General features: G+C 42.6%; 2 protein-coding genes across 2 annotated transcripts; both read right to left on the bottom strand.

Moving 5' to 3' along the window:
* Window positions 1-216: 216 nt before the first annotated feature.
* Window positions 217-12,097, bottom strand: LOC122031739 (myosin-2 heavy chain-like). The gene is made up of 3 exons (XM_042590837.1): window positions 10,883-12,097; window positions 1,441-2,127; window positions 217-1,097 (listed from the first exon to the last, which is right to left on the bottom strand). Exons 1-3 carry the CDS (start codon window positions 11,993-11,995, stop codon window positions 549-551), a joined length of 2,349 nt encoding a protein of 782 aa, XP_042446771.1. The 5' UTR covers window positions 11,996-12,097; the 3' UTR covers window positions 217-548.
* A 1,998-nt stretch (window positions 12,098-14,095) lies between these two features.
* LOC122030951 lies at window positions 14,096-16,668 on the bottom strand. Its single transcript, XM_042589994.1, has 5 exons — window positions 16,460-16,668; window positions 14,718-14,825; window positions 14,572-14,635; window positions 14,382-14,480; window positions 14,096-14,298 (listed from the first exon to the last, which is right to left on the bottom strand). The coding sequence occupies exons 2-5, from the start codon at window positions 14,783-14,785 to the stop codon at window positions 14,200-14,202; spliced, it is 330 nt and encodes a 109-aa protein (XP_042445928.1). The 5' UTR covers window positions 14,786-14,825; window positions 16,460-16,668; the 3' UTR covers window positions 14,096-14,199.
* Window positions 16,669-19,716: the final 3,048 nt, after the last annotated feature.

The raw sequence follows: 19,716 nt of genomic DNA, 5'->3' as shown, positions 1-19,716 counted from the left end.
CCATGAAACACACACACAGGCATTTGTTCTTCATTCAATTAACTCTTTTTCCCCATTTTGAGAAGTAACATCACCTTTGGGTATCATAATCACATGGAGCAAGAGCATCATCTCATTGAGGCAGAGATTCATAGAGATCGACAAGTTGTTTATGAGATGGTAACCCTAGTGCGTGCCGCTAAACACCAAACTTCAAAGAATCACAACAAAGAGTCAGACCAAAAGGAGCAAGGTAACAAATTTATATACTAGTCAAACACAAAACAAAATCCTCAACCTGTTTAATCTAAACTTGCTGATTATTACAATTGAAATGAGAATTGAGACGATGCAACTGGAGGAATTGCACATACAAAGGAGTAAACAAGGAAACCATCCCTGCTCAAGTGAAAGCCGAGAAGCCGAGAAGCCGAGAAGTAATCAATCACTTAAGTATTTATGAATAGGATCTCACTGGAACTCTCATGGGTAGCATCTTCACATTGTTGCTGTCTCACAACATTTAGATGGTCTCGAAAACCTTGCCTGTGTTGCAAACTCTCAACCCATTATCTACCACTTGAGTAGAAATCAGATAGTTCAATTCCATCGAGTTTTATTAAGAGGTTGTTTCCATCCACCTCCATGTCAAGGTCATAGTCTTTTTGAAGTCCAATCACTTTGGACTCTGCAGCTTCAGCTTCTTTAAGTAATATATTGCCTTCTTCGACATCGCCCAATTGAAGAGCAGCTAAACTTTCAGCCCTGGCGGCCAAAGCAACTAGTTGAAGTCTGTTACAGCCAGCCAATGCAGCCTCTTTCTCTTTGACGGAAAGTAAAACTTCATTATCCTGTATTTTGTCTACATTTCCTTTGATATCCTCTTCCAGTTTTTCTAAGTGCAAGACGGCCTTCTCCAGTTTATCTTGTAAATCCTCCTTTTCACTCTGCAACGCCTTAGCCTCAGCTGCAACCCGCCCTGCTTCCTTAAAATTTCGGGCAGTGGCAGCAACTTTCTTTTCAGCCTCCAGCTCAGGGACTCTTTTCTCAATGAAGCTTATTCTTTGTTTGAATACCGAAACTTCTTGCTGGATGCTTGCCCTGATTGAAGATAGCTCCTGTAGAATGAATAAAAGTGTCAAGGAAAACAAATGTCATCCATCTATTTATATTTGTAATTCAAGAAGAGAACAGTATTATCATATTCAACATAATTAAAGACGAACTTTTAGAAGATTTAGAACTAATAATTCAGATTAATTCTGAATCATCTTTAGTCATGGTCTTGATAACACAGAATATTGTTGGGATATGGAAGAGATGCACTTACAAATATCAGGTTGTGAATATGGCTAGCATTAACAGGCCAAATAAATTGTCAAAAAAGACGATGTAAACCACCAAATTTTACTTATTCTTCATGTATAGTGAACAAGCCTATTACTACCATGTGTGACTAACCTGCAGAGCACTTCTAGCAGCTGAAATTTGTTGTCTTAGTATCTGTATGTCTTCCAGAATATTTTCCTCTGTCTTTGAGAACCTCACTCTATCCTCCCGTGACTTCAAAATCAAAGATGCCAACTTTTTTTTCAAAACGACTGAATCCTGATAAGTTTTTGCTTCATCAGAGGAAACAGAAGAAAGTTCCATTATCTTTCCCCTCATCTTTTGCGCTGAACACATAACTTCATTAATTTCCTTCTGTCTTATCACTAACGCCTCATTTTCAGATTCTACCTTGCGAGAGGCCGATTGCATATCTTCAAGCTTGGTCTCAATACTAGATCTGGATTCGTTGAACAAGGAAACTGTATTAGAAATTCTCTCCTCAACATTTTCAATTTGAGACTTGTTTTCTGCAATTTCAGCTTCCTTCAATCTGACTAATTGAAGTAGTTCATCCAATTCTTTTGCCAAAATAACACCTTTTCTTGTCAGTATTTCTTTTTCAGCCCTTTCGTGCTTAACCAGATCTTCTATTGCATTTTCCAATCCTGTTTGCACTTCTGATATTAATTGTGATTCAACATTCATTTCTAGCTTCTTAATGTCCAACAATTCAGCTGATGATTGCCATTCTTCTTGTTCTCTATTAAACACTTCCTCTGCATTTTTAAGGATACAGTCTGCATTATCAGCTGCAACCTATGGAAAGGAAGAACAAATCATATGTATGATTCTAAGTAATATAAGCAAAGTGGCATGAATAATAGAAGATATCAGTGGAAAGAAATACCGCATCAGCACCTGCATAAAATTGATTCCATAACAGTTAACTCAGAAGATAGTGAAAGAGAATCATACTGCCACGTTAGATACCATTTTCCCTCTAAACATTAATATATTAGTTTTAGAGATGATAGAAATCACAAAAAAAAAAACATTGACATTTTGAAACATAAAAGCCTAGATGTGCTAGAAAAGAAGGCCAAGTAATGTCAGCCGATTGACAAAATGATAATTCGTGTTCCTTGTATAAGATTCCTTAGTAGTCCACAAGTTCTTGCCAGACATTCCCAAAATGCCAAATCTATGTGAAGTATCTAATCAAGACTTGGGTCAAAAGACCAAGTAGCTTCCAGGTGCTACTACCATGAAACACAGAAGGAATTTTAAAAAAAAACTTTTATACACTAAATATGACAATCATTTCAATCCTGTTTGAAGAACTATGCATGTGGGAGATACGAATGTATAATATAAGGCAACCATATGTCATGATCAGAATATTACTATATTACTGTTATCATAACTTATAAAAAGAAATGATTCATGAAGAATCCAATTGGAAAACCATGTCAGGATTAGAATTTTACTAATAGTTGTTATCATAACTTACAAAAAGAAATGATTCATGAAGAATCCAATTGGACATCCAAGTATCCAGCCAGGAATTATATGCATGCTGCCACAAGGGCATATTGAAGTGCAAACAAAAATCTATAGAAGCATTATATCCGTATTTAGCAAGAAGTCTAGTTTGCCTAATCCATCAAACTTAATGGGAAGGCTCATTTCTTGGAACGACCTAAACTAAACATTGAAAATGGAATCACTGAGAGAATGATATCATTTCATTCATCCTACCAAACGTGGCTGAACATTCAAACAGAAGATTCCACTATAGTTTTCAAAGGAATTCCTAATATTAAAATGCCAATGGCCATCATGTAGTGCTAATTTTTGAAGAAGAGGATCAGGAAGTTGATTAGGACCTTGTTATAAATGGAGAAAGTACTATTGTGAACAAAAACACAAGTAATTTAACAAGTTATAGAATAGACCTATATTTTTTTTGTTTCAAATACAAACAAAAAGGGACAATGAAGTAAACATTTACATGCTCATGCAAGGCGAACCTTTAATCCAAAGAAAGAGGTTCCATGACCCAGTGATCAGTAGAAGAACCAAGTATTACTGATCCGGTAGTAAGAACAGGGGACCCCGCCCTGTAGAGTCAATGCCACGTGGAAGCCACAGTGGCAGTTGTCCGTCCGGAGAGGGCCGAGTCCGACCGGATGACCGGCCGGCTGATGGATTCGAACGCCCGGAGAGGGGTGGGGTCCGATCGGCTTGCCGACCGGACGATATTCGGTTGATGGTTAAAGGCGCTCTGTCGAAATCAGGGTTCCGACGCTCAGTGGAAAAGGTCGTGGGCCGAGCGGACCTCACGCTCGGCCAAAGCCATAAGGTAACACTGCTAATAGTCCCCATAAAGCACGTGAGGGAGGACCTCCCCAAGTAAACCACCGCATATGTCCGGCCGGATGTTGAGGGAGCTGTCCGCCCGGAAGCCAGATTTGGAGCAAAGGGGAAAAGGACAAGGAACGTCTTTTTCTGACAGCAGGTATGTTTCACGTGTGGGCCATGCTCCAAATCTTGTGACAGGGGATTCCGCTGTCCCATCGAGGACATGCTGGGACTGTAGCAGTATGAGTCAGGTAAGCTCACTGACAAGTCCTTACTGGAGTATGGGCCATGGACACGTGTATACCTCGGTAAGTGTACACTCACTTCTTCGCTGCCCTATATAAAGGCCCTCATTCTTCGCCGGAGGTACGCATTCTACCAGCTTTGGAGCCACCTTCTTTACTACTTGCTTGCCTGACTTGAGCGTCGGAGGGTCGCCGCCGGGAACCCCTGCCCGGCCCGACTTCTGTGCAGGATCGCCGGAGCTTCGGAGGCCTGCGTCATCGGCTAGGAGAGCGCCACGTGCCCAGCGTCCTTTGGTTCGGCGATTCGGACAAGATCAATTTGGCGCCGTCTGTGGGAACGTTCATGTATCCGAGCGGAAACAATGGACGAGGCTGGACGACAACACACGGTGACGCTTTCGACGGAGGAACTCGATGCTCTGATCGAGATAAGGGCCGCCACGCTTGTGGAGCAAAAACAGAAAGCAATAGCCGAGCGGCCGGAGAAGCAAGCAACGTCAGCGTCTGGTGGTCGAGCAGAAATACCACCGGCTACCGTTCTAATCCGTCGGGCCCTATTCCGGACGCCTCCGGGTGCTGTAGCAGTGAATCGCAATCGGGGATCTTCGTCAGATGAAATACCAATACGGGACAACAGAGAAGGCAAGGCCCTCCGAGCGGATGCTTCTCCCGAGCGGAAGCACCGACTGCCACAGTCCCATTTCCCTCAAAAGCAGATACTTCATCTCCCGAATTCAACTTATAGCAAGCCCCTCCTTCTGGAACCTCAAGAGTGGGAGTTTGATGTCCGGCGATGAATCGACCGCATACGGGGAAGTTGGGTGGACGAGCTGCCGAGCGGATGAAGATGGATTGGCACTTGGATCCACCATGAAGCGCAAATTATCTCCAGCCTGTCCGGGGCAGGGTGAAAGGTGCACCAATAGAATATGTGCTGTATATTTTCCGCTTGGTTGTATATTTGAAATGTAGAAGGCAAAATGTTATAATGTGCGCAATTGGCATTATCGGCCGAGCGGCCTATCTTCATGGTGATTAAGATCTGAGCCAAGCGCTCGATGAAGAAGGCCTCGAGCCGTTCGGCGGGAGGTATAGTATCCGAGCCAAGCGCTCGATGACGAAGGCTCGTGGAGCAACGGGGGCAGAAGGCTCAAGTAAAAGGATAACGCAGCAGGCCGCCTCCACCTCTGGGTGGGCCGAGCGGCCATGAAGGACCGACCGGGAAGTTTCGCCATCCTCCTGGCCTTGATAAATTTCGACGAGTACATTGTATCCACCTCACTCCACGGGTATTCGGGAGTTGAGAAATTGAGTCAGATCTTATGCTGATCGGCAGGTTAGTCTTTCAGATATAGTTTCTTTCGGGCATAGAATTTATTGTAATTTTCCGAATGAAGGCCCCAAGTCGTTCGGCCGGAGGTATAGTATCCGAGCCAAGCGCTCGATACCGAAGGCCCCGAGTCGTTCGGACGGAGGTATAATATTCGAGTCAAACGCTTGACGAGGAAGACCCCGCGCCGTTCGGCCAGGAGTACATTATCTGAGCCCAGCGCTCAACAAAGAAGACCCCGAGCCGTTCGGCCGGGAGTATGTTATCCGAGCCCAGCACATGACGAAGAAGACCCCGAGCCGTTCGGCCGGGAGTACGTTATCCGAGCTGGGTGAAAGGTGCACTAAATGTAGATTTATATACATTTCGGCCGGGAGTACGCCTATGTCCTTGTAATGCAGGAAGCAAAATTATAAAAATGGCAAATATCTTCGCCGATCGGCTGCGTTAAAATTAGCCTTAAAGGCCGTCGAGCTCCGACGTTAAATATCGAGAGACGAGCCGGCGTCTATAAACCCTCCGAGCGGAAGACCGTCGAGCTCCGACGTTAAATATCGAGAGACGAGCCGGCGTCTATAAACCCTCCGAGCGGAAGACCGTCGAGCTCCGACGTTAAATATCGAGAGACGAGCCGGCGTCTATAAACCCTCCGAGCGGAAGACCGTCGAGCTCCGACGTTAAATATCGAGACGAGCGTCTATAAACCCTCCGAGCGTAAGACCGTCGAGCTCCGGCGTTAAATATCGAGAGACGAGCCGTCTATAAATCATCCGAGCGGAAGATCGTCGAGCTCCGTCGTTAAAGATCAAGAGACGAGCCGGCGTCTATAAACCCTCCGAGCGGAAGACCGTCGAGCTCCGACGTTAAATATCGAGAGACGAGCCGGCGTCTATAAACCCTCCGAGCGGAAGACCGTCGAGCTCCGACGTTAAAAATCGAGAGACGAGCCGGCGTCTATAAATATTCCGAGCGGAAGAAAAAAAAATAAAAAGGGGAGACTGCAAGTGTCCGAGAAGTTCGTCGCCAATATCGTTCGACCGACTCTACGTTCCGCTCGGCCCAGGGCCCCAAAGGTTCTTGTCGGCTTATAGCGAGCGATCCTTGCTAGCAAAGTGGAATGTTACGCATCCGGAATGTTTGCCCGAGCGGAAGGGCATCGCCCAGTACTTCGCAAAAATGCCTTTCGAATGCCAGAGGTGTGATAATAGGCGAGCGGGCAACACACATATTAATTAGCAAAAGGACAATGCAAAAAGATGGAGTGCGCGAAAGGAAAGCATTGCATTAAAAATAAAATCTCAGGCCGGGCGGCCTAAGTACAAAAGGGATCATATTTAGCCGAGCGGCCAAATTACAAAAATTACTCGATATAATCGTAGAGGGTCTTGGGGATGGTATCTAGGAGCGCCACCTGGTCGCCGGCCGGAATATTGGTGGACTCCGGAAGAAGGCCCTTCGACTTCAGATAGGTCATAGTGGCAGTCATGGCCAAGTCGAAGGCTGAGTACATCCGCTCGCAGATCTTCTCCGAGAATTCGGGCGATCGGATGTAGCTCTGTCGTAGAGCGGCGACTCGGCTCGGCTCGGCATCCTGATATTCTTTGAAAGCCGCCTGGGAGCCAGTGAGGGCCTCGTTCAGATTCTTAAGCTTTTCTGCGTCGGCCGAGCGGCCCGCCTTCTCCCGGTCGAGCTGCTCTGTCAATTCCTTTATCTTCAGCTCTAGGCCCCGAGCCTCAACGTTCTTCTTCTCCAGATCGGAGATAGCTGTATTCTTCCGAGTGGTGGCCAGGGCTATTTTCGTGTCAAGCGACTTGACTTGTCGCTCGGACTCGGCCAAGGCATGGGCCTGGTCGGCTGTCTTCTTCTGTTCGGCCGCCAGCAGAGTTTGAGCTTTCTTCAGCTCCTTTTGCAGCTCGGAATAGGAAGGGCCCTGAAGGCCGGACGGACCAACTGCGGCCTTCAGTTGTCGCAGCTCTTCATCCACCAAGGCCAAGCGGTTGGAAACCGCAATTTCCTCCACCCATCTCTGGCAAAAGAAAATTATAGTTATTAGAGGCCGATCGGTAATAATGAACACCAAAGTTGGTAGATTACAAACTTACCCCAGTGGCCTGCTGCATATGGCTGTTAGCCAAATTTCCGATGGGTATCATCGTAGTGCGGGCCCGAGCATCGGCCCACATCTCAGCTAAGGGCCCTTTCAAGGTAATGGTGTGCTCGGGCGCAGATGGACGGTCGGCTTCTGGAATCAGCTCTTCAGTCGGGAGATGAAGAGTGACCCGAATCGTGCGGCCATGACCAGGGGTCGTCCGACCGGCGGTCGGAAGAGGATCAGAAGCCGGCGTAGAAAACTGGGAATGAATGGTCGAGCGCTGGACAGAATGGCGAGCGGGCGGAAGGGTGCTGATTGGAATAGCCTCCATTGGCGCGGCCGGCTCGTCCCATTCAGAAGGTGTCCGGTCGGACGAGATGGTTTCGGTCACTGGCGCCTTGCCTCGTGCGGTTGCAGTGACCCGCTCGGATGGTTGGACCGCGGAGGTCGCCGACCGCAGGGGAGTCTCCACTCGGCGCCTCTTCTGTAGAGGCTGCTCCTCCTCCTGAGCGGAACCTTCCTCGGGAGCAGTTGGTTCTCCAGGAGTGGCTCCGCTGGCCACGTTTTGTTGAGAAGCGGGAGCGGTCGACTCAGCCTGAGTCCCGCTCTCTCCTTCGTGGGATCCGACCGGCTGGATACCCAAAGCTTCCATTTCTCTGGCCGCCGCGGCTTCCCACCGGCCATGACCGAATCCATAACGATGTCCGCTGCAAAGAAAGGAAAAGAAATCAGTTAGCAATCAAAGCAAATGCCCAACCAAAGTTCTTACCGAAGCCGGCCGGAAGAGGAGTCCGTATAGGACTCAGCCCGAAGATGTACATCACTCCCTCGTGGAGAAGTTTGTTGATGTCGAGTCGCAGACCGGCCAGTATATTTGCAGCGTGGAGGTAGTCCGGTCGGGTCTTGAACTTCTTCAACTCGGGAGTGGGAGGCAGACTGACCTGCCACTGGGTCGGGAAGTTTGCCTGATTGGGCATACGGATGTAGAAAAAATAATCCTTCCAATGTTTATTGGAAGTAGGAAGTTTGTTGAAAAAGACCAAACCGGGCCGAGCTTGGAACATGAAGGTGCCCGGCTCGGCTTGCTTGGGGTAGTAAAAATAAAAGAAGACCTCCGGTCGGAGGGGGATGTTGTGAATCTTAAACAAAACGACAACACCGCAGAGGAGACGGAAGGTATTGGGTACTAAACTACCGAGCGGCACACCGAAAAAGTTACAGACATCTATGATGAAAGGGTGTACAGGAAAACGAAGACCGGCGGTAAACTGGTCTCGGAAGACACAGAAAGCTCCGCGCGGCGGCCTGTGAGGCCGAGCGGAAGGACCAGCTAAGCTAATTTTGAAATCCTCTGGGATTTCGAAATTGTCTGCCAAAATATCGAAGTCCCGCTGTTCGAATCGGGACTGCATGGTGGTGTACCATGGGCCGAGTGACTGATCTCAAAAGGCAAAAAGGCAGGAGAAAACAACAGTGAGCGAAGGAAGTTTCAAGGACCGAAACTGAGAAAGAAATGCGGAGGAAACACCGGAAAGGAGGAAGGAAAGATATAAAACCTTGCTGCGGAGAAAGGGATCGAGGAAAAGGCGCTGGAGAGCGTCGGAGAGCAGAAACAGGATCGCCGGAGCTCCAAAGCGCAGGGGGCAGTAGTCGAAATCGCAGAGGCAAGTGATGGAGACAAGGAAACGAAGAATTTATAGGGTGAGGGCCGGGCGGCCTCCACCGTTGGATCCAGGTCACGGGAATCAAAGCATGCATCGAGCCGTCCATTTCGAATCGCTTCGATCACATCAAAACACCATGCCACCGCCGCCGTACGCCGATGGCAGTGCTCCACGTGGCATTCAATCATTCGGAGCATTTAATGAAAGCATGCTCAACCTTAATGTCGAAGATTGGCGCGGAGCACGAGGAGATCCAGTCAATGCCATTGTTGATCCACTTGAAGGATACCTCTATGGTTGGCCGAGCGGAGGATACCAACACGAAGGAGCTGCTCGTCCAGATGCTTAGTCCAGTCAGTCGGACTATTCGCCTCCTTCGACTAGACTTGAAGGGGAGGCAAGTGATCCGGTAGTAAGAACAGGGGACCCCGCCCTGTAGAGTCAACGCCACGTGGAAGCCACAGTGGCAGTTGTCCGTCCGGAGAGGGTCGAGTCCGACCGGATGACCGGCCGGCTGATGGATTCGAACGCCCGGAGAGGGGTGGGGTCCGATCGGCTTGCCGACCGGACGATATTCGGTTGATGGTTAAAGGCGCCCTGTCGAAATCAGGGTTCCGGCGCTCAGTGGAAAAGGTCGTGGGCCGAGCGGACCTCACGCTCGGCCAAAGCCATAAGGTAACACTGTTAATAGTCCCCATAAAACACGTGAGGGAGGACCTCCCCAAGTAAACCACCGCATATGTCCGGCCGGATGTTGAGGGAGCTGTCCGCCCGGAAGCCAGATTTGGAGCAAAGGGGAAAAGGACAAGGAACGTCTTTTTCTGACAGCAGGTATGTTTCATGTGTGGGCCATGCTCCAAATCTTGTGACAGAGGATTCCGCTGTCCCATCGAGGACATGCTGGGACTGTAGCAGTATGAGTCAGGTAAGCTCACTGACAAGTCCTTACTGGAGTATGGGCCATGGACACGTGTACACCTCGGTAAGTGTACACTCACTTCTTCGCTGCCCTATATAAAGGCCCTCATTCTTCGCCGGAGGTACGCATTTTACCAGCTTTGGAGCCACCTTCTTTACTACTTGCTTGCCTGACTTGAGCGTCGGAGGGTCGCCGCCGGGAACCCCTGCCCGGCCCGACTTCTGTGCAGGATCGCCGGAGCTTCGGAGGCCGGCGTCATCGGCTAGGAGAGCGCCACGTGCCCAGCGTCCTTTGGTTCGGCGATTCGGACAGGATCAATTACAAGAAAACTTGAGTATCTTAACAAGGAAGGACATTAGTGTGGTACAAGTACCAACCTTATGTTTTTTTAATAATGATTTAAAATGATCATAGTGATTGAATCACTCTCAATGGGGAAATTAAATCACTCATCAAAGAGATGATACATCACACTATTGTTATAAGTTTTAAAAAAAAATGATAAAGCTACTAAATCACCTTTATTGAATCATGTCAACACCCTTGATACAGTGTGGTCACGGTTTATCCATGAAATGCTTTACAAAAACACTAGCTGAGTTGCTGAGTGTGCCTATGTATATGCATTAAGAACTATTGAATATAATAAATGAACGAAAGGAAAAAGATAGTAACTTATGCTGCAGACAAATATGGGGAAAAGAGTTTATAATCCTATTAGTAGCTTGATTATCACTTCAAAGAAGATACAAAGTCTAAACAGAAATGAAAGAGCTCTAGTGAATTATAGCAATTAGATGTACAATGATTATTTTTTCAAGTTACAAATGTACAACTTCCTATGCTTTTTAGATTTCAGGTAGTCACCACAGCATATTCTTCTCTATCAACAAATCTAGGTTTATTTCTTCTGGGAAAAAAAGACATTTTTGTAAAGGAGTTTTCTTCTGAGGATCATACCTTAGCAAACTGTTCCAGCTGCGTAATACCTTCTTCCTCTGCCACTATTTGCTCTTCCAGCACTTCCTGCATTTTAGATTCGGCACGCTCACAATCGGCCTCAGCATCCTTCAATGAGAGCAAAAGCTTGTCCTTTTCCACTTCAACGGCTGCAATGTCATTGCTGACCTTCTCCGCCTTCTCAAAGTCCTCAGACTCGCAGGCTATCTCAAGCTCACTTTCCAGGTCCTTATGCCTAGATGAAGCAGTATTCACGCTCTCAACTATCATCCGCCGTTTCCTCTCCAACTCCTTCCTCTCCGCATAAGCCGAAGATGTTTTTTTCCGGATAGATTGGAGCTTTTCTGAGATTCGAGCCCTGACCAGAAGGAGTCTTTCCTCTGCCGAGCCAAAGACGTCTCCTTTAGCAGCAGATTCGCCCACGGAGAGAGTTGCTTCTTCTACTCCATCTGGGGGTGGTTGACTGCTGTCTCCTTTGACAACAACTTCGTAGGAGCTACCCTCATCTTTTTGTTGTCCCAACGGCTCAGGACTAGGAGATGCAGGAGGCGGATCGTCCTCCTCCACCTGTGTGTCCGTTTCTTGATGTGGATCAGCACCTACATCTCCACCAACAGAACGGGGCGAAGAAGCAATAGGCGTCTCGTCTACCATTGGCGCCTTTGAATCAGAGGCCGTTCCAATTGCGGACGGCGGGTCAGAAGAACTGCTAAAAGAAGGATCGGAGAGACGACGGGCGTCGTCCAAAGATGCGGCAGCCAGAGATTCTCGTGCATACCCGATGCGAACGGCTCGTTTTTTCTTTCGGGAGGCCTGGCGAGAGACAAGGACGAGAGGCTGGACAGTCAAGGACTGAGGAATAGGAGTCGTCTTAGGAGAATCGAGGACTGGCGGAGGGGATGAGGGGGCCTGCAGGGTGAGATCGGAGAAAAGGTCTTCATCGAGTGCTTTCGACTGGGGGGAAGGTGGTGGCTGGGAAGTGACGGTGGCGACGGCGGATGGCGGCGACTCGTCTACTTGAGGAAGCGAAAGATCGATGGAGGAGGAGAAGAGGACCATGCCCTCAAAGAGGGAGCCAACCCCATCGTCGGCTCCCTCGGACGACGAGGCCATGAGCGGAGAGGCAGAGCAGAGCCGGCGGCGAAGTCTTCGAAGCCAAGTCTTCGAAATTGAGATCTTGATCGGACTCTTCCACGATCCAAAAAATCAACGGGCCGGGCTAAACTTACGACGTAAAAGGAAGATCTTCATTCTACCCCCACTCATGTTCTTTTTTGCAGACCACCTCCGAAATTGAATATTATCAAAACACCTCTCATTTAGGATTCTTCTCTGGGCAACGGTGCAACGATAAAGATGCTCAAATTATTAATATCCCAAAGTAGTTTTGATATAATAAACCAAGTAAGGTTAAGTCCTATTAGTATAAAACCCCTGTATCTAAGTGTGCAAGAATTTAAGAGCACAAGAAGTCGAGAGAAAGATGCAGCTTGAAGGACAGCACGGAAGAGAATCGACAGGCTCGGTGTGTCTAAGGAATGAGGTGCTGTAAAAGAGTACGCGGACAGCTAAGAAGGAGGCGCACGGCGTTTCTGAGGGATGAGAAGCCGAAGCGGAAGATTGCGCGAATGTCGGAAGTTGGGTTCGGATGAGCCCTATTCCGGATGGCCGAGATCACCCAAGCGGAAGACCCAGACCCAAGTGAGCGGAACCGGACCAAAAAATCGGAACCAAAAAGTCAACGACACCAGGAGTTGGAAACTTAGCCAAACTCTGCGTGGTGCGAGTCGTCGTGACTAAGATAAAATATTATCCCCTCCAGGTGCCTGGAACCCTTCCAGGCGCTCCAAACAAGACTATAAATATAGTTCTGATCTCAGTAGTCTAGAATAACTAATATACAAGTTTCTTTAAGTGTTCTACTATTTTGTGTGCTTCCAACGCTTGTAAGAGGCTTCTCCACCTACGACAAAGGAAGAATTTGAATAGTGCTTCAAAGTCTTGGATTAACAATCTTCCCGGTTGTAACCAAGTAAAAAATCGATAGCCTCTTATTTTTTTGTTTTATTAATTCTGTTTATACAAGTATATCATTATTTCAAAAAATCAAGAAAGCTTTGTTTATTATTATTGTGCAGACAATTCGCCCCCTCTTGCTAACCACATCGATCCTCTCAATAGGTATCAGAGCGAGGTTCGCTTCAGAAGGACTAATCGTCATTCGAAGCAAAAGAAATGGTTGGATCTAGCATCTACTCGCCGAAATTTGAGGGAGACTTTGCAACTTGAAAGAAGCGCATGGAGGTATTCTTCAAAATCGACTTCGAAATTCTCTTAAGTATAAAATATGATTTTGTAGCACTTAAAATATGGATCAGCACGAAGCCAAGAAAGAAGAATACACATGGACGAAGAAGAGGCAAGCCGACTTTGTGGCTAATGGAAAAGTAGAGTTCCATCTACTCAGCGTTCTTCCACTCTGATTCAAGGCCAAAGAATTTCGCTAGTAGAATTTTGGCTTTTTACTTTATATATTCATCGAAGTCATAGATAGATAATTACCGAAGTAGACGCACGTGAAGTAATAGGGTACTATTTTACTTCATCCTATTACCGAAGTCGTATCCAGGAAAAATGCGAAGTCTTTAACCGGTTCAAGGAGGCAAAACCGGTTCAAAGTTGGACCGATGCTAAGGTAAAAAACCATCTTTTACTTTGTTTGTTTTGTAAAGTGCCGAAGTAAAAAATGATATATAACTCCACGATATAAATGGATTGATGAAGTAAAAAAATATATTTTACTTCATCGGTTGTGTAACGTGCTAAAGTAATAGATGATATGTAATATCACAGTTTATATTGATTAGCGAAGTAAATATAATCTATAACTTCACCATATTTTTTATTAATCGAAGTAGTTGGTATTATGTTACTTCATAGTTTATATTTATTAACAAAGTAATTGATTGTCAAGACTTCATTGTTTTGTATTATACTGAAGTAATTGATAAGATACGACTTTGTAATTATTAAACTATGGTGAAGTAAATGTTACCTTTGACTTCGACACAATTTTAATGTGACGAAGTAAAAAAATATTTTTCACTTCATTAAAATCAAACAATATATATATATAACAAAATGACAAATATCATAACAATCCAGAAATTTATCCATCAATCCACAAGTATATATATCCATAAATCTACAAGCATAACTAAAAAATATATCCACAAACTAAAAGTGTATCCACAAGTATGTATGTCCAAAAATCCATAATGTAAAATAAAATATTTATCCTAACGTACACGACCCATTTAGGCACCTAGATACGAGTAGATGAATTCGCTCCATTCACTTCTGACTTCATCATATTGAGATTGGTTGTAATATTGATTCTTGATTGTTCCTGCAAACTATTATGTAAAAAAAAAATACAAAAATGCATTAGATTTATAAAATCATTACATTCATTATATATAATAAAGAAGAAACTCACCATCTTCTCCAACTGTGGATTTTCACATTCAACTATCTCTTTCATGTACCTCATCACATAATATCCACATTCAACAGAACCACTTTGTTTTAGATTACCCTGTAATGTAATCAAAAAAGTAATGCAACAATTACAATCCAAATAATAAGAACTATCCATTAATGTCTTAATATATATGTACAATACATACCGTCAATTGCTTAAAACCTGGTGCTTTAGCAATACCCTTTGAAGCATTGTACATCTTGACCCCACTACATTTTCAAAAGTAAAAAAAGTTATATTTTTCATATTTATAAGTGAATGCATTCAAAATTAACACAATCTACTACCTACTTGGTCACCATAGTTTTCCATGCATCGTCTTGATTTCTATTAGACATAGAGTCCAATAAATATATCATATTTTTATCTTCATTGACAATAGTCAAGATCCAATGGTACCTACAAAAATAAAAATATAACATTGATTAATATGTAGTAAGAATTGATAATAATTAAAATATTACCCAGTGTTGTATGGGATGAGGCAGATGTTGTCTCACTTTGTGTTACATGTTGAATTCTACTAGTAACACATGCTGAAATGTATATACTATGCATTTCAACATAATATTATGCATTACAACATTATAACAAGGAGTATAACAAGCATCACATGTATACTATGCAGATCAAATCAAATCAAAAGTATTATTCACAAGAATGCATATGATGTTACTTTACTATACAAATTACTAACTCTTTCAAAGAAGATGAAATCAAAAAATTATAGAATTTTAATGAACTGCATTATCATCTAGTTTTACTGGAATAGATGTTTAAGCGAAACTAGTTTCAGTACATACCACCAATCCTTCCATCATTTGAGTAATGTGAAAAATATATAACAATAGGAAAAGATTTGAGACCAGAATAGGAAAAATATAATTAGTGATTGCAGGTTTGAAATAACAAAGATCAACAAGTTTGAAAAAAGGACATCAAATTTCTAAATAATATAATAAACAGCTATGAAATGACCTGTGGGAAAAAGTAATGTATTATTTTCATGATCTCTATAAGCCAAGAAAAGACAGTTTATACTCTTAGGACAGAAAACATAAGCCTCAATAAATCCATACAAGGTATCCAATTCAACCTCCTCCAAATTGTTCCTCCAAGTTCACCACAAGGCATAGGAAACTTTTTCTTAATAGAAGGATAGAGGAAATTTATGTCATAGAAGAATAAATTCTCACCATAAGGCTTATAAACATCTGCATGCCCTCCATAGTAGCCACGCCTTATAAAGGTATCTTGATTTCGATTAAGAAGATAGATAGGAAATTTTTTCTCATCTAAATAGTTAGAACAATAGATTAGAAGCGAAAGCGATGACAATGTCAAAGCAAATATCAGCAAGTTAAAATGATATAAAATTTGGATATGCATCTCGATCTTTTGTTTTGTCAGCATTCTTGGCAAAAGATATGCCTAAAGACCTATTATTTTTATTTTATTTATTTTTTGTAAAAGGATGCTTTCTTTTAACAACTTCATCGAAGATGATTCATAAGGATTTTTTACTTTGATTTATAGGACTATTTCTTTACCCGTTTTATTGTGAGCCTCAGTTCTTTGGATTCGACTCATTGTTTATTAACTAATTTCCTTTGAAAAGAAATCTGTAAATATGTTGCAGAGTAGATGAGTCACTAACAAATGTTTTTTCAATGGTTAATTGAGATCATGAATCTCTTCTAATAGCCTTTATTTTTATGAATCTGTATTTGGCTTTGTTCTTTACCTTTTTGCCTATATTACATTGGTGGATAAGAAACAAGGAAATTTTCTAATGTCCAGTAGAGTGTATTCAATATACCCAGCATACCCCTTAGTATGTATGAAGAGAATACGGTGGATCCTATGATGATTAATTCCAGGAAACAATACATTTAACAGGTGTATCAGTCAAAGTAAGATCTTATAGCAAATTTCTATAAACATAAAACTAGATTCGAGAGAGGGCGGTAGAACTTATAGCAGATTTCTATAAACATAAAACTAGATTCGAGAGAGGGCGGTAGAAAACTGACCCTATAATGCAAGACTGCAGATGCAAAAATGGTGGATGGAGACGCACGGTTGGACGACGCACGGCTGGAGACACAAAAAACAAAGGACGGAGACGCAGTCTGGAGACGCGGAGAACGGAGATGCAAGGCTTGAGATGCAGAGGACGGAGACGCAAGCTCGATGGAGATGAAAAAACGGCGAGGCGCGGTGAAGGTGGAGACGCACGCTAGGGCTTGGAATATTTTTTAAGTGGGTACATTATTTATTTTAGCAAGGTTAATTATAATGTTAATTTTAATGTGAGATGTATGGGAAATTATTTAAGTGGTTATATAATGTTAATTAAAAAGTGAGATGGGAAATTATTTTTTAAGTGCTGACGTGATTTATTTTAGCAAGATTAATTATAATGTTAATTAAAAAGTGAGATGGGAAATTAGAAGTCTAATTAATTCCATCCGATTCATCTTTTTACTTCACACAAAAAAAAATTATATATATTTTAAACTTTTTTTACTTTATCAAAATTAATATACCGAAGTAAAATATTATTAAAATTAATAGTAAAACCCTTGTTTTTTAAATTCCGAAGTAAAAAATAATATTTTACTTCATTAGTATTATTAACGAAGTTGATTGTTATATATTACTTCGTAATAAACAATCGCCGAAGTAAAAAGTGGCGAAGTAAAAAGCCAAAATTCTACTAGTTCAGCCGGATTGGAAGCTACGACTCCGCCAAAGATCTCTGGAAGAAATTCTTAGAGCTTCATGAAAGTACCTCGGAATTCAAATTGGCTAAACGAAAATCCTCCGAAGTCAACTGACGAACCTCCAGATGAACAAGGGAGAGAAGCTAACCCAACTCCACACAAGAATCAAAGACCTGATCACCCAGCTCAACAACCACGGAGAAAAAGTAACAAATCGTGACTCCTTAAGGTACACACTTAATTCCTTTCCGAGAACTCAAGAATAGTCAGTCTTAGTAAATACTTACTACATCTCTAAGAACTTTGAGGTATATATTCTTGAAAGTTTATTTTCAACTTTTGAACTTCACGAGTCAAGAAGGATGAATCAGACGTCGACAACTCCTTCGACGACAATGAAACAACATACATGGTAAGGAAATTCAAGAAATTTTTTAAAACTAATAAGTTTAATCAAGTGCAGGCAAAGAAAAGAAGAGCAAGAAAGGTAAGATGTTATAACTGCAATGAAGAGAGACACATTAAGGATGACTACCCAAAACTGAAGAAGAAAAACAAGAAGGGACCAACCACAACAAAGCACAAAATCCTAAAAGCAACGTGGGACGAGTCGTCATCAGAGTCAGATCTAGAGAAGTACGCTAGACTTACACTGATGGCAAGCCACCAGGAGGAGAACATAGATGAAGGGAGAGGTTCCTCATAGGAAAGTAGCAGCGAGGAGGAAAAAATAAATTTCAAAATAGATCTGGTAAGTGATGTATATTTACTACCCTCTCTAACCAGTTATATTCAGGTATTAAATCTATGATGAGATCCCTATGTAAACTAAAAATGAAAAATATTAATTTAAAAAAGAAAGTTTTGGAATTAAGAACAATCTTAGTAAAAACATGCCCCCTAAAAATGTATGATAAATTAAAAGATGAAAATGAAAAATTAAATGACTAAATTGAAAAATCAAGAAACTTGCATATGATAATCAAAATATCTAGAAAAAGTATAGAAACTTAAATTAGTATCTTAAATATCATAAGGATCAAATTAGAAAAATATCACAGAATTATGTTCCTAGAAAGTTTTTGATAAATCCGATAGAAAGGAATCTGTTTTGGGTTCAAAAATCATGCTTAAATTAAAATTATCTTTTGATGCATGATCTGTTAAATCTAGGGATTTCAAAAAAAAAAAAAATATTTAAATTCTTTAAGAGACTTTATCTATAAGTGGTTGATGCTCCAATAACCAAGAAGGTCTAGTGACTCGCCATAGCCTAGAAGTCAATTACTGAATTGAATGTTTAATTGATTTACTATGAAACATTTAACTAATATTTTAAATTGTTTATTAAAATTTCTATTAGAAAATTTTCTATGAATTAATTATCAAAATGCAAGTTTGTTTTATGTGAAATTTTTTCCTAAAATTCAAATTTTTACCCTTGTTAAATCTTGTTAATATTTAAAAAATTTTCAAAAAAGCAACCTTGTTAATAAAACCAGAATTCTTAAAGCTTAACCTTTCATTTTTTCCGCCCTTAAATACTATATTTACCTTTTCTAAAATCATTTTTAAAAGTACCCCATTTTTTACTATGATCAAAAGAATGAGTAGTGAAGATTAAGTCTAAGGGAGGGTAGTTAGTACATATTTTTAAATTTTTTGTTCTCTTTCAAAAATTATAACTGTTATTTTTTAAGTTTACCCTAACTTAACTTGGATTTGCTCACATCAAAAATGAGAGATTGTTAATATCCCAAGGTAGTTTTGATATGATCAACCAAGTCAGGTTATGTCATGTTGGTATTTAACCCCTATGTTTAAGTGTGCAGGAACTTAGGAGCACAGAAAGTCGAGCGAAAGACATAACTAGCGAGAAGGACGGCACGGAAGAGAGCCGACGGGTTCGGTGCATCTAAGGGACGAGGTGCTGTGAAAGAGTGTGCGGGCAGACGAAAAGGAGACGCACGACGTTTTTGAGGGACAAACAACCGGAGCAGAAGATTGCTCGAAGGTCGGAAATTGGATTCGGGTGAGCGCTATTCCAGATAGCTGAGATCACCCAAGCGAGCGGAATCGGAGTGGAAGACCCACACCCAAGCGAGCAGAACCAGGCGCCCGGAATCCCTCGGGGTGCCCGGAGTTGAAAACTTAGCCAAACTCTACGTGGCACGAGCCGTCGCGATGGGGATAAAATCTTATCCCCCTCCAGGCGCCCCAAACAGGGCTATAAATATAGTCCTGATCCTAGTAGTCTAGAATAACTGATATACAAGTTTTTTTAAGTGTTCAACTACTTTGTGTGCTTCCAATGCTTGTAAGAGGCTTCTCCGCCTACGACGAAGGAAGAATTTGAGTAGTGCTTCAGAGTCTTGGATTAACAACCTTCCCGGTTGTAACTAAGTAAAAAATTGGTAGCCTCTTATTTTTTTGATTTATTAATTATGTTTATACAAGTATATCATTATTTCAAAAGATCGAAAAAGGTTTGTTTGTTATTATTGTGTAGACAATTCACCCTCTCTTGCCGGCTACACCGATCCTATCACAAATGTCTCCAAACA

This window comes from Zingiber officinale, chromosome 11A (genome assembly GCF_018446385.1).
Source record: "Zingiber officinale cultivar Zhangliang chromosome 11A, Zo_v1.1, whole genome shotgun sequence".
NCBI classification, from domain to species: Eukaryota; Viridiplantae; Streptophyta; class Magnoliopsida; order Zingiberales; family Zingiberaceae; genus Zingiber; species Zingiber officinale.
The sequence above is the reverse complement of the archived record's forward strand: the minus strand, read 5'-3'. Positions and strand labels throughout refer to the sequence as shown.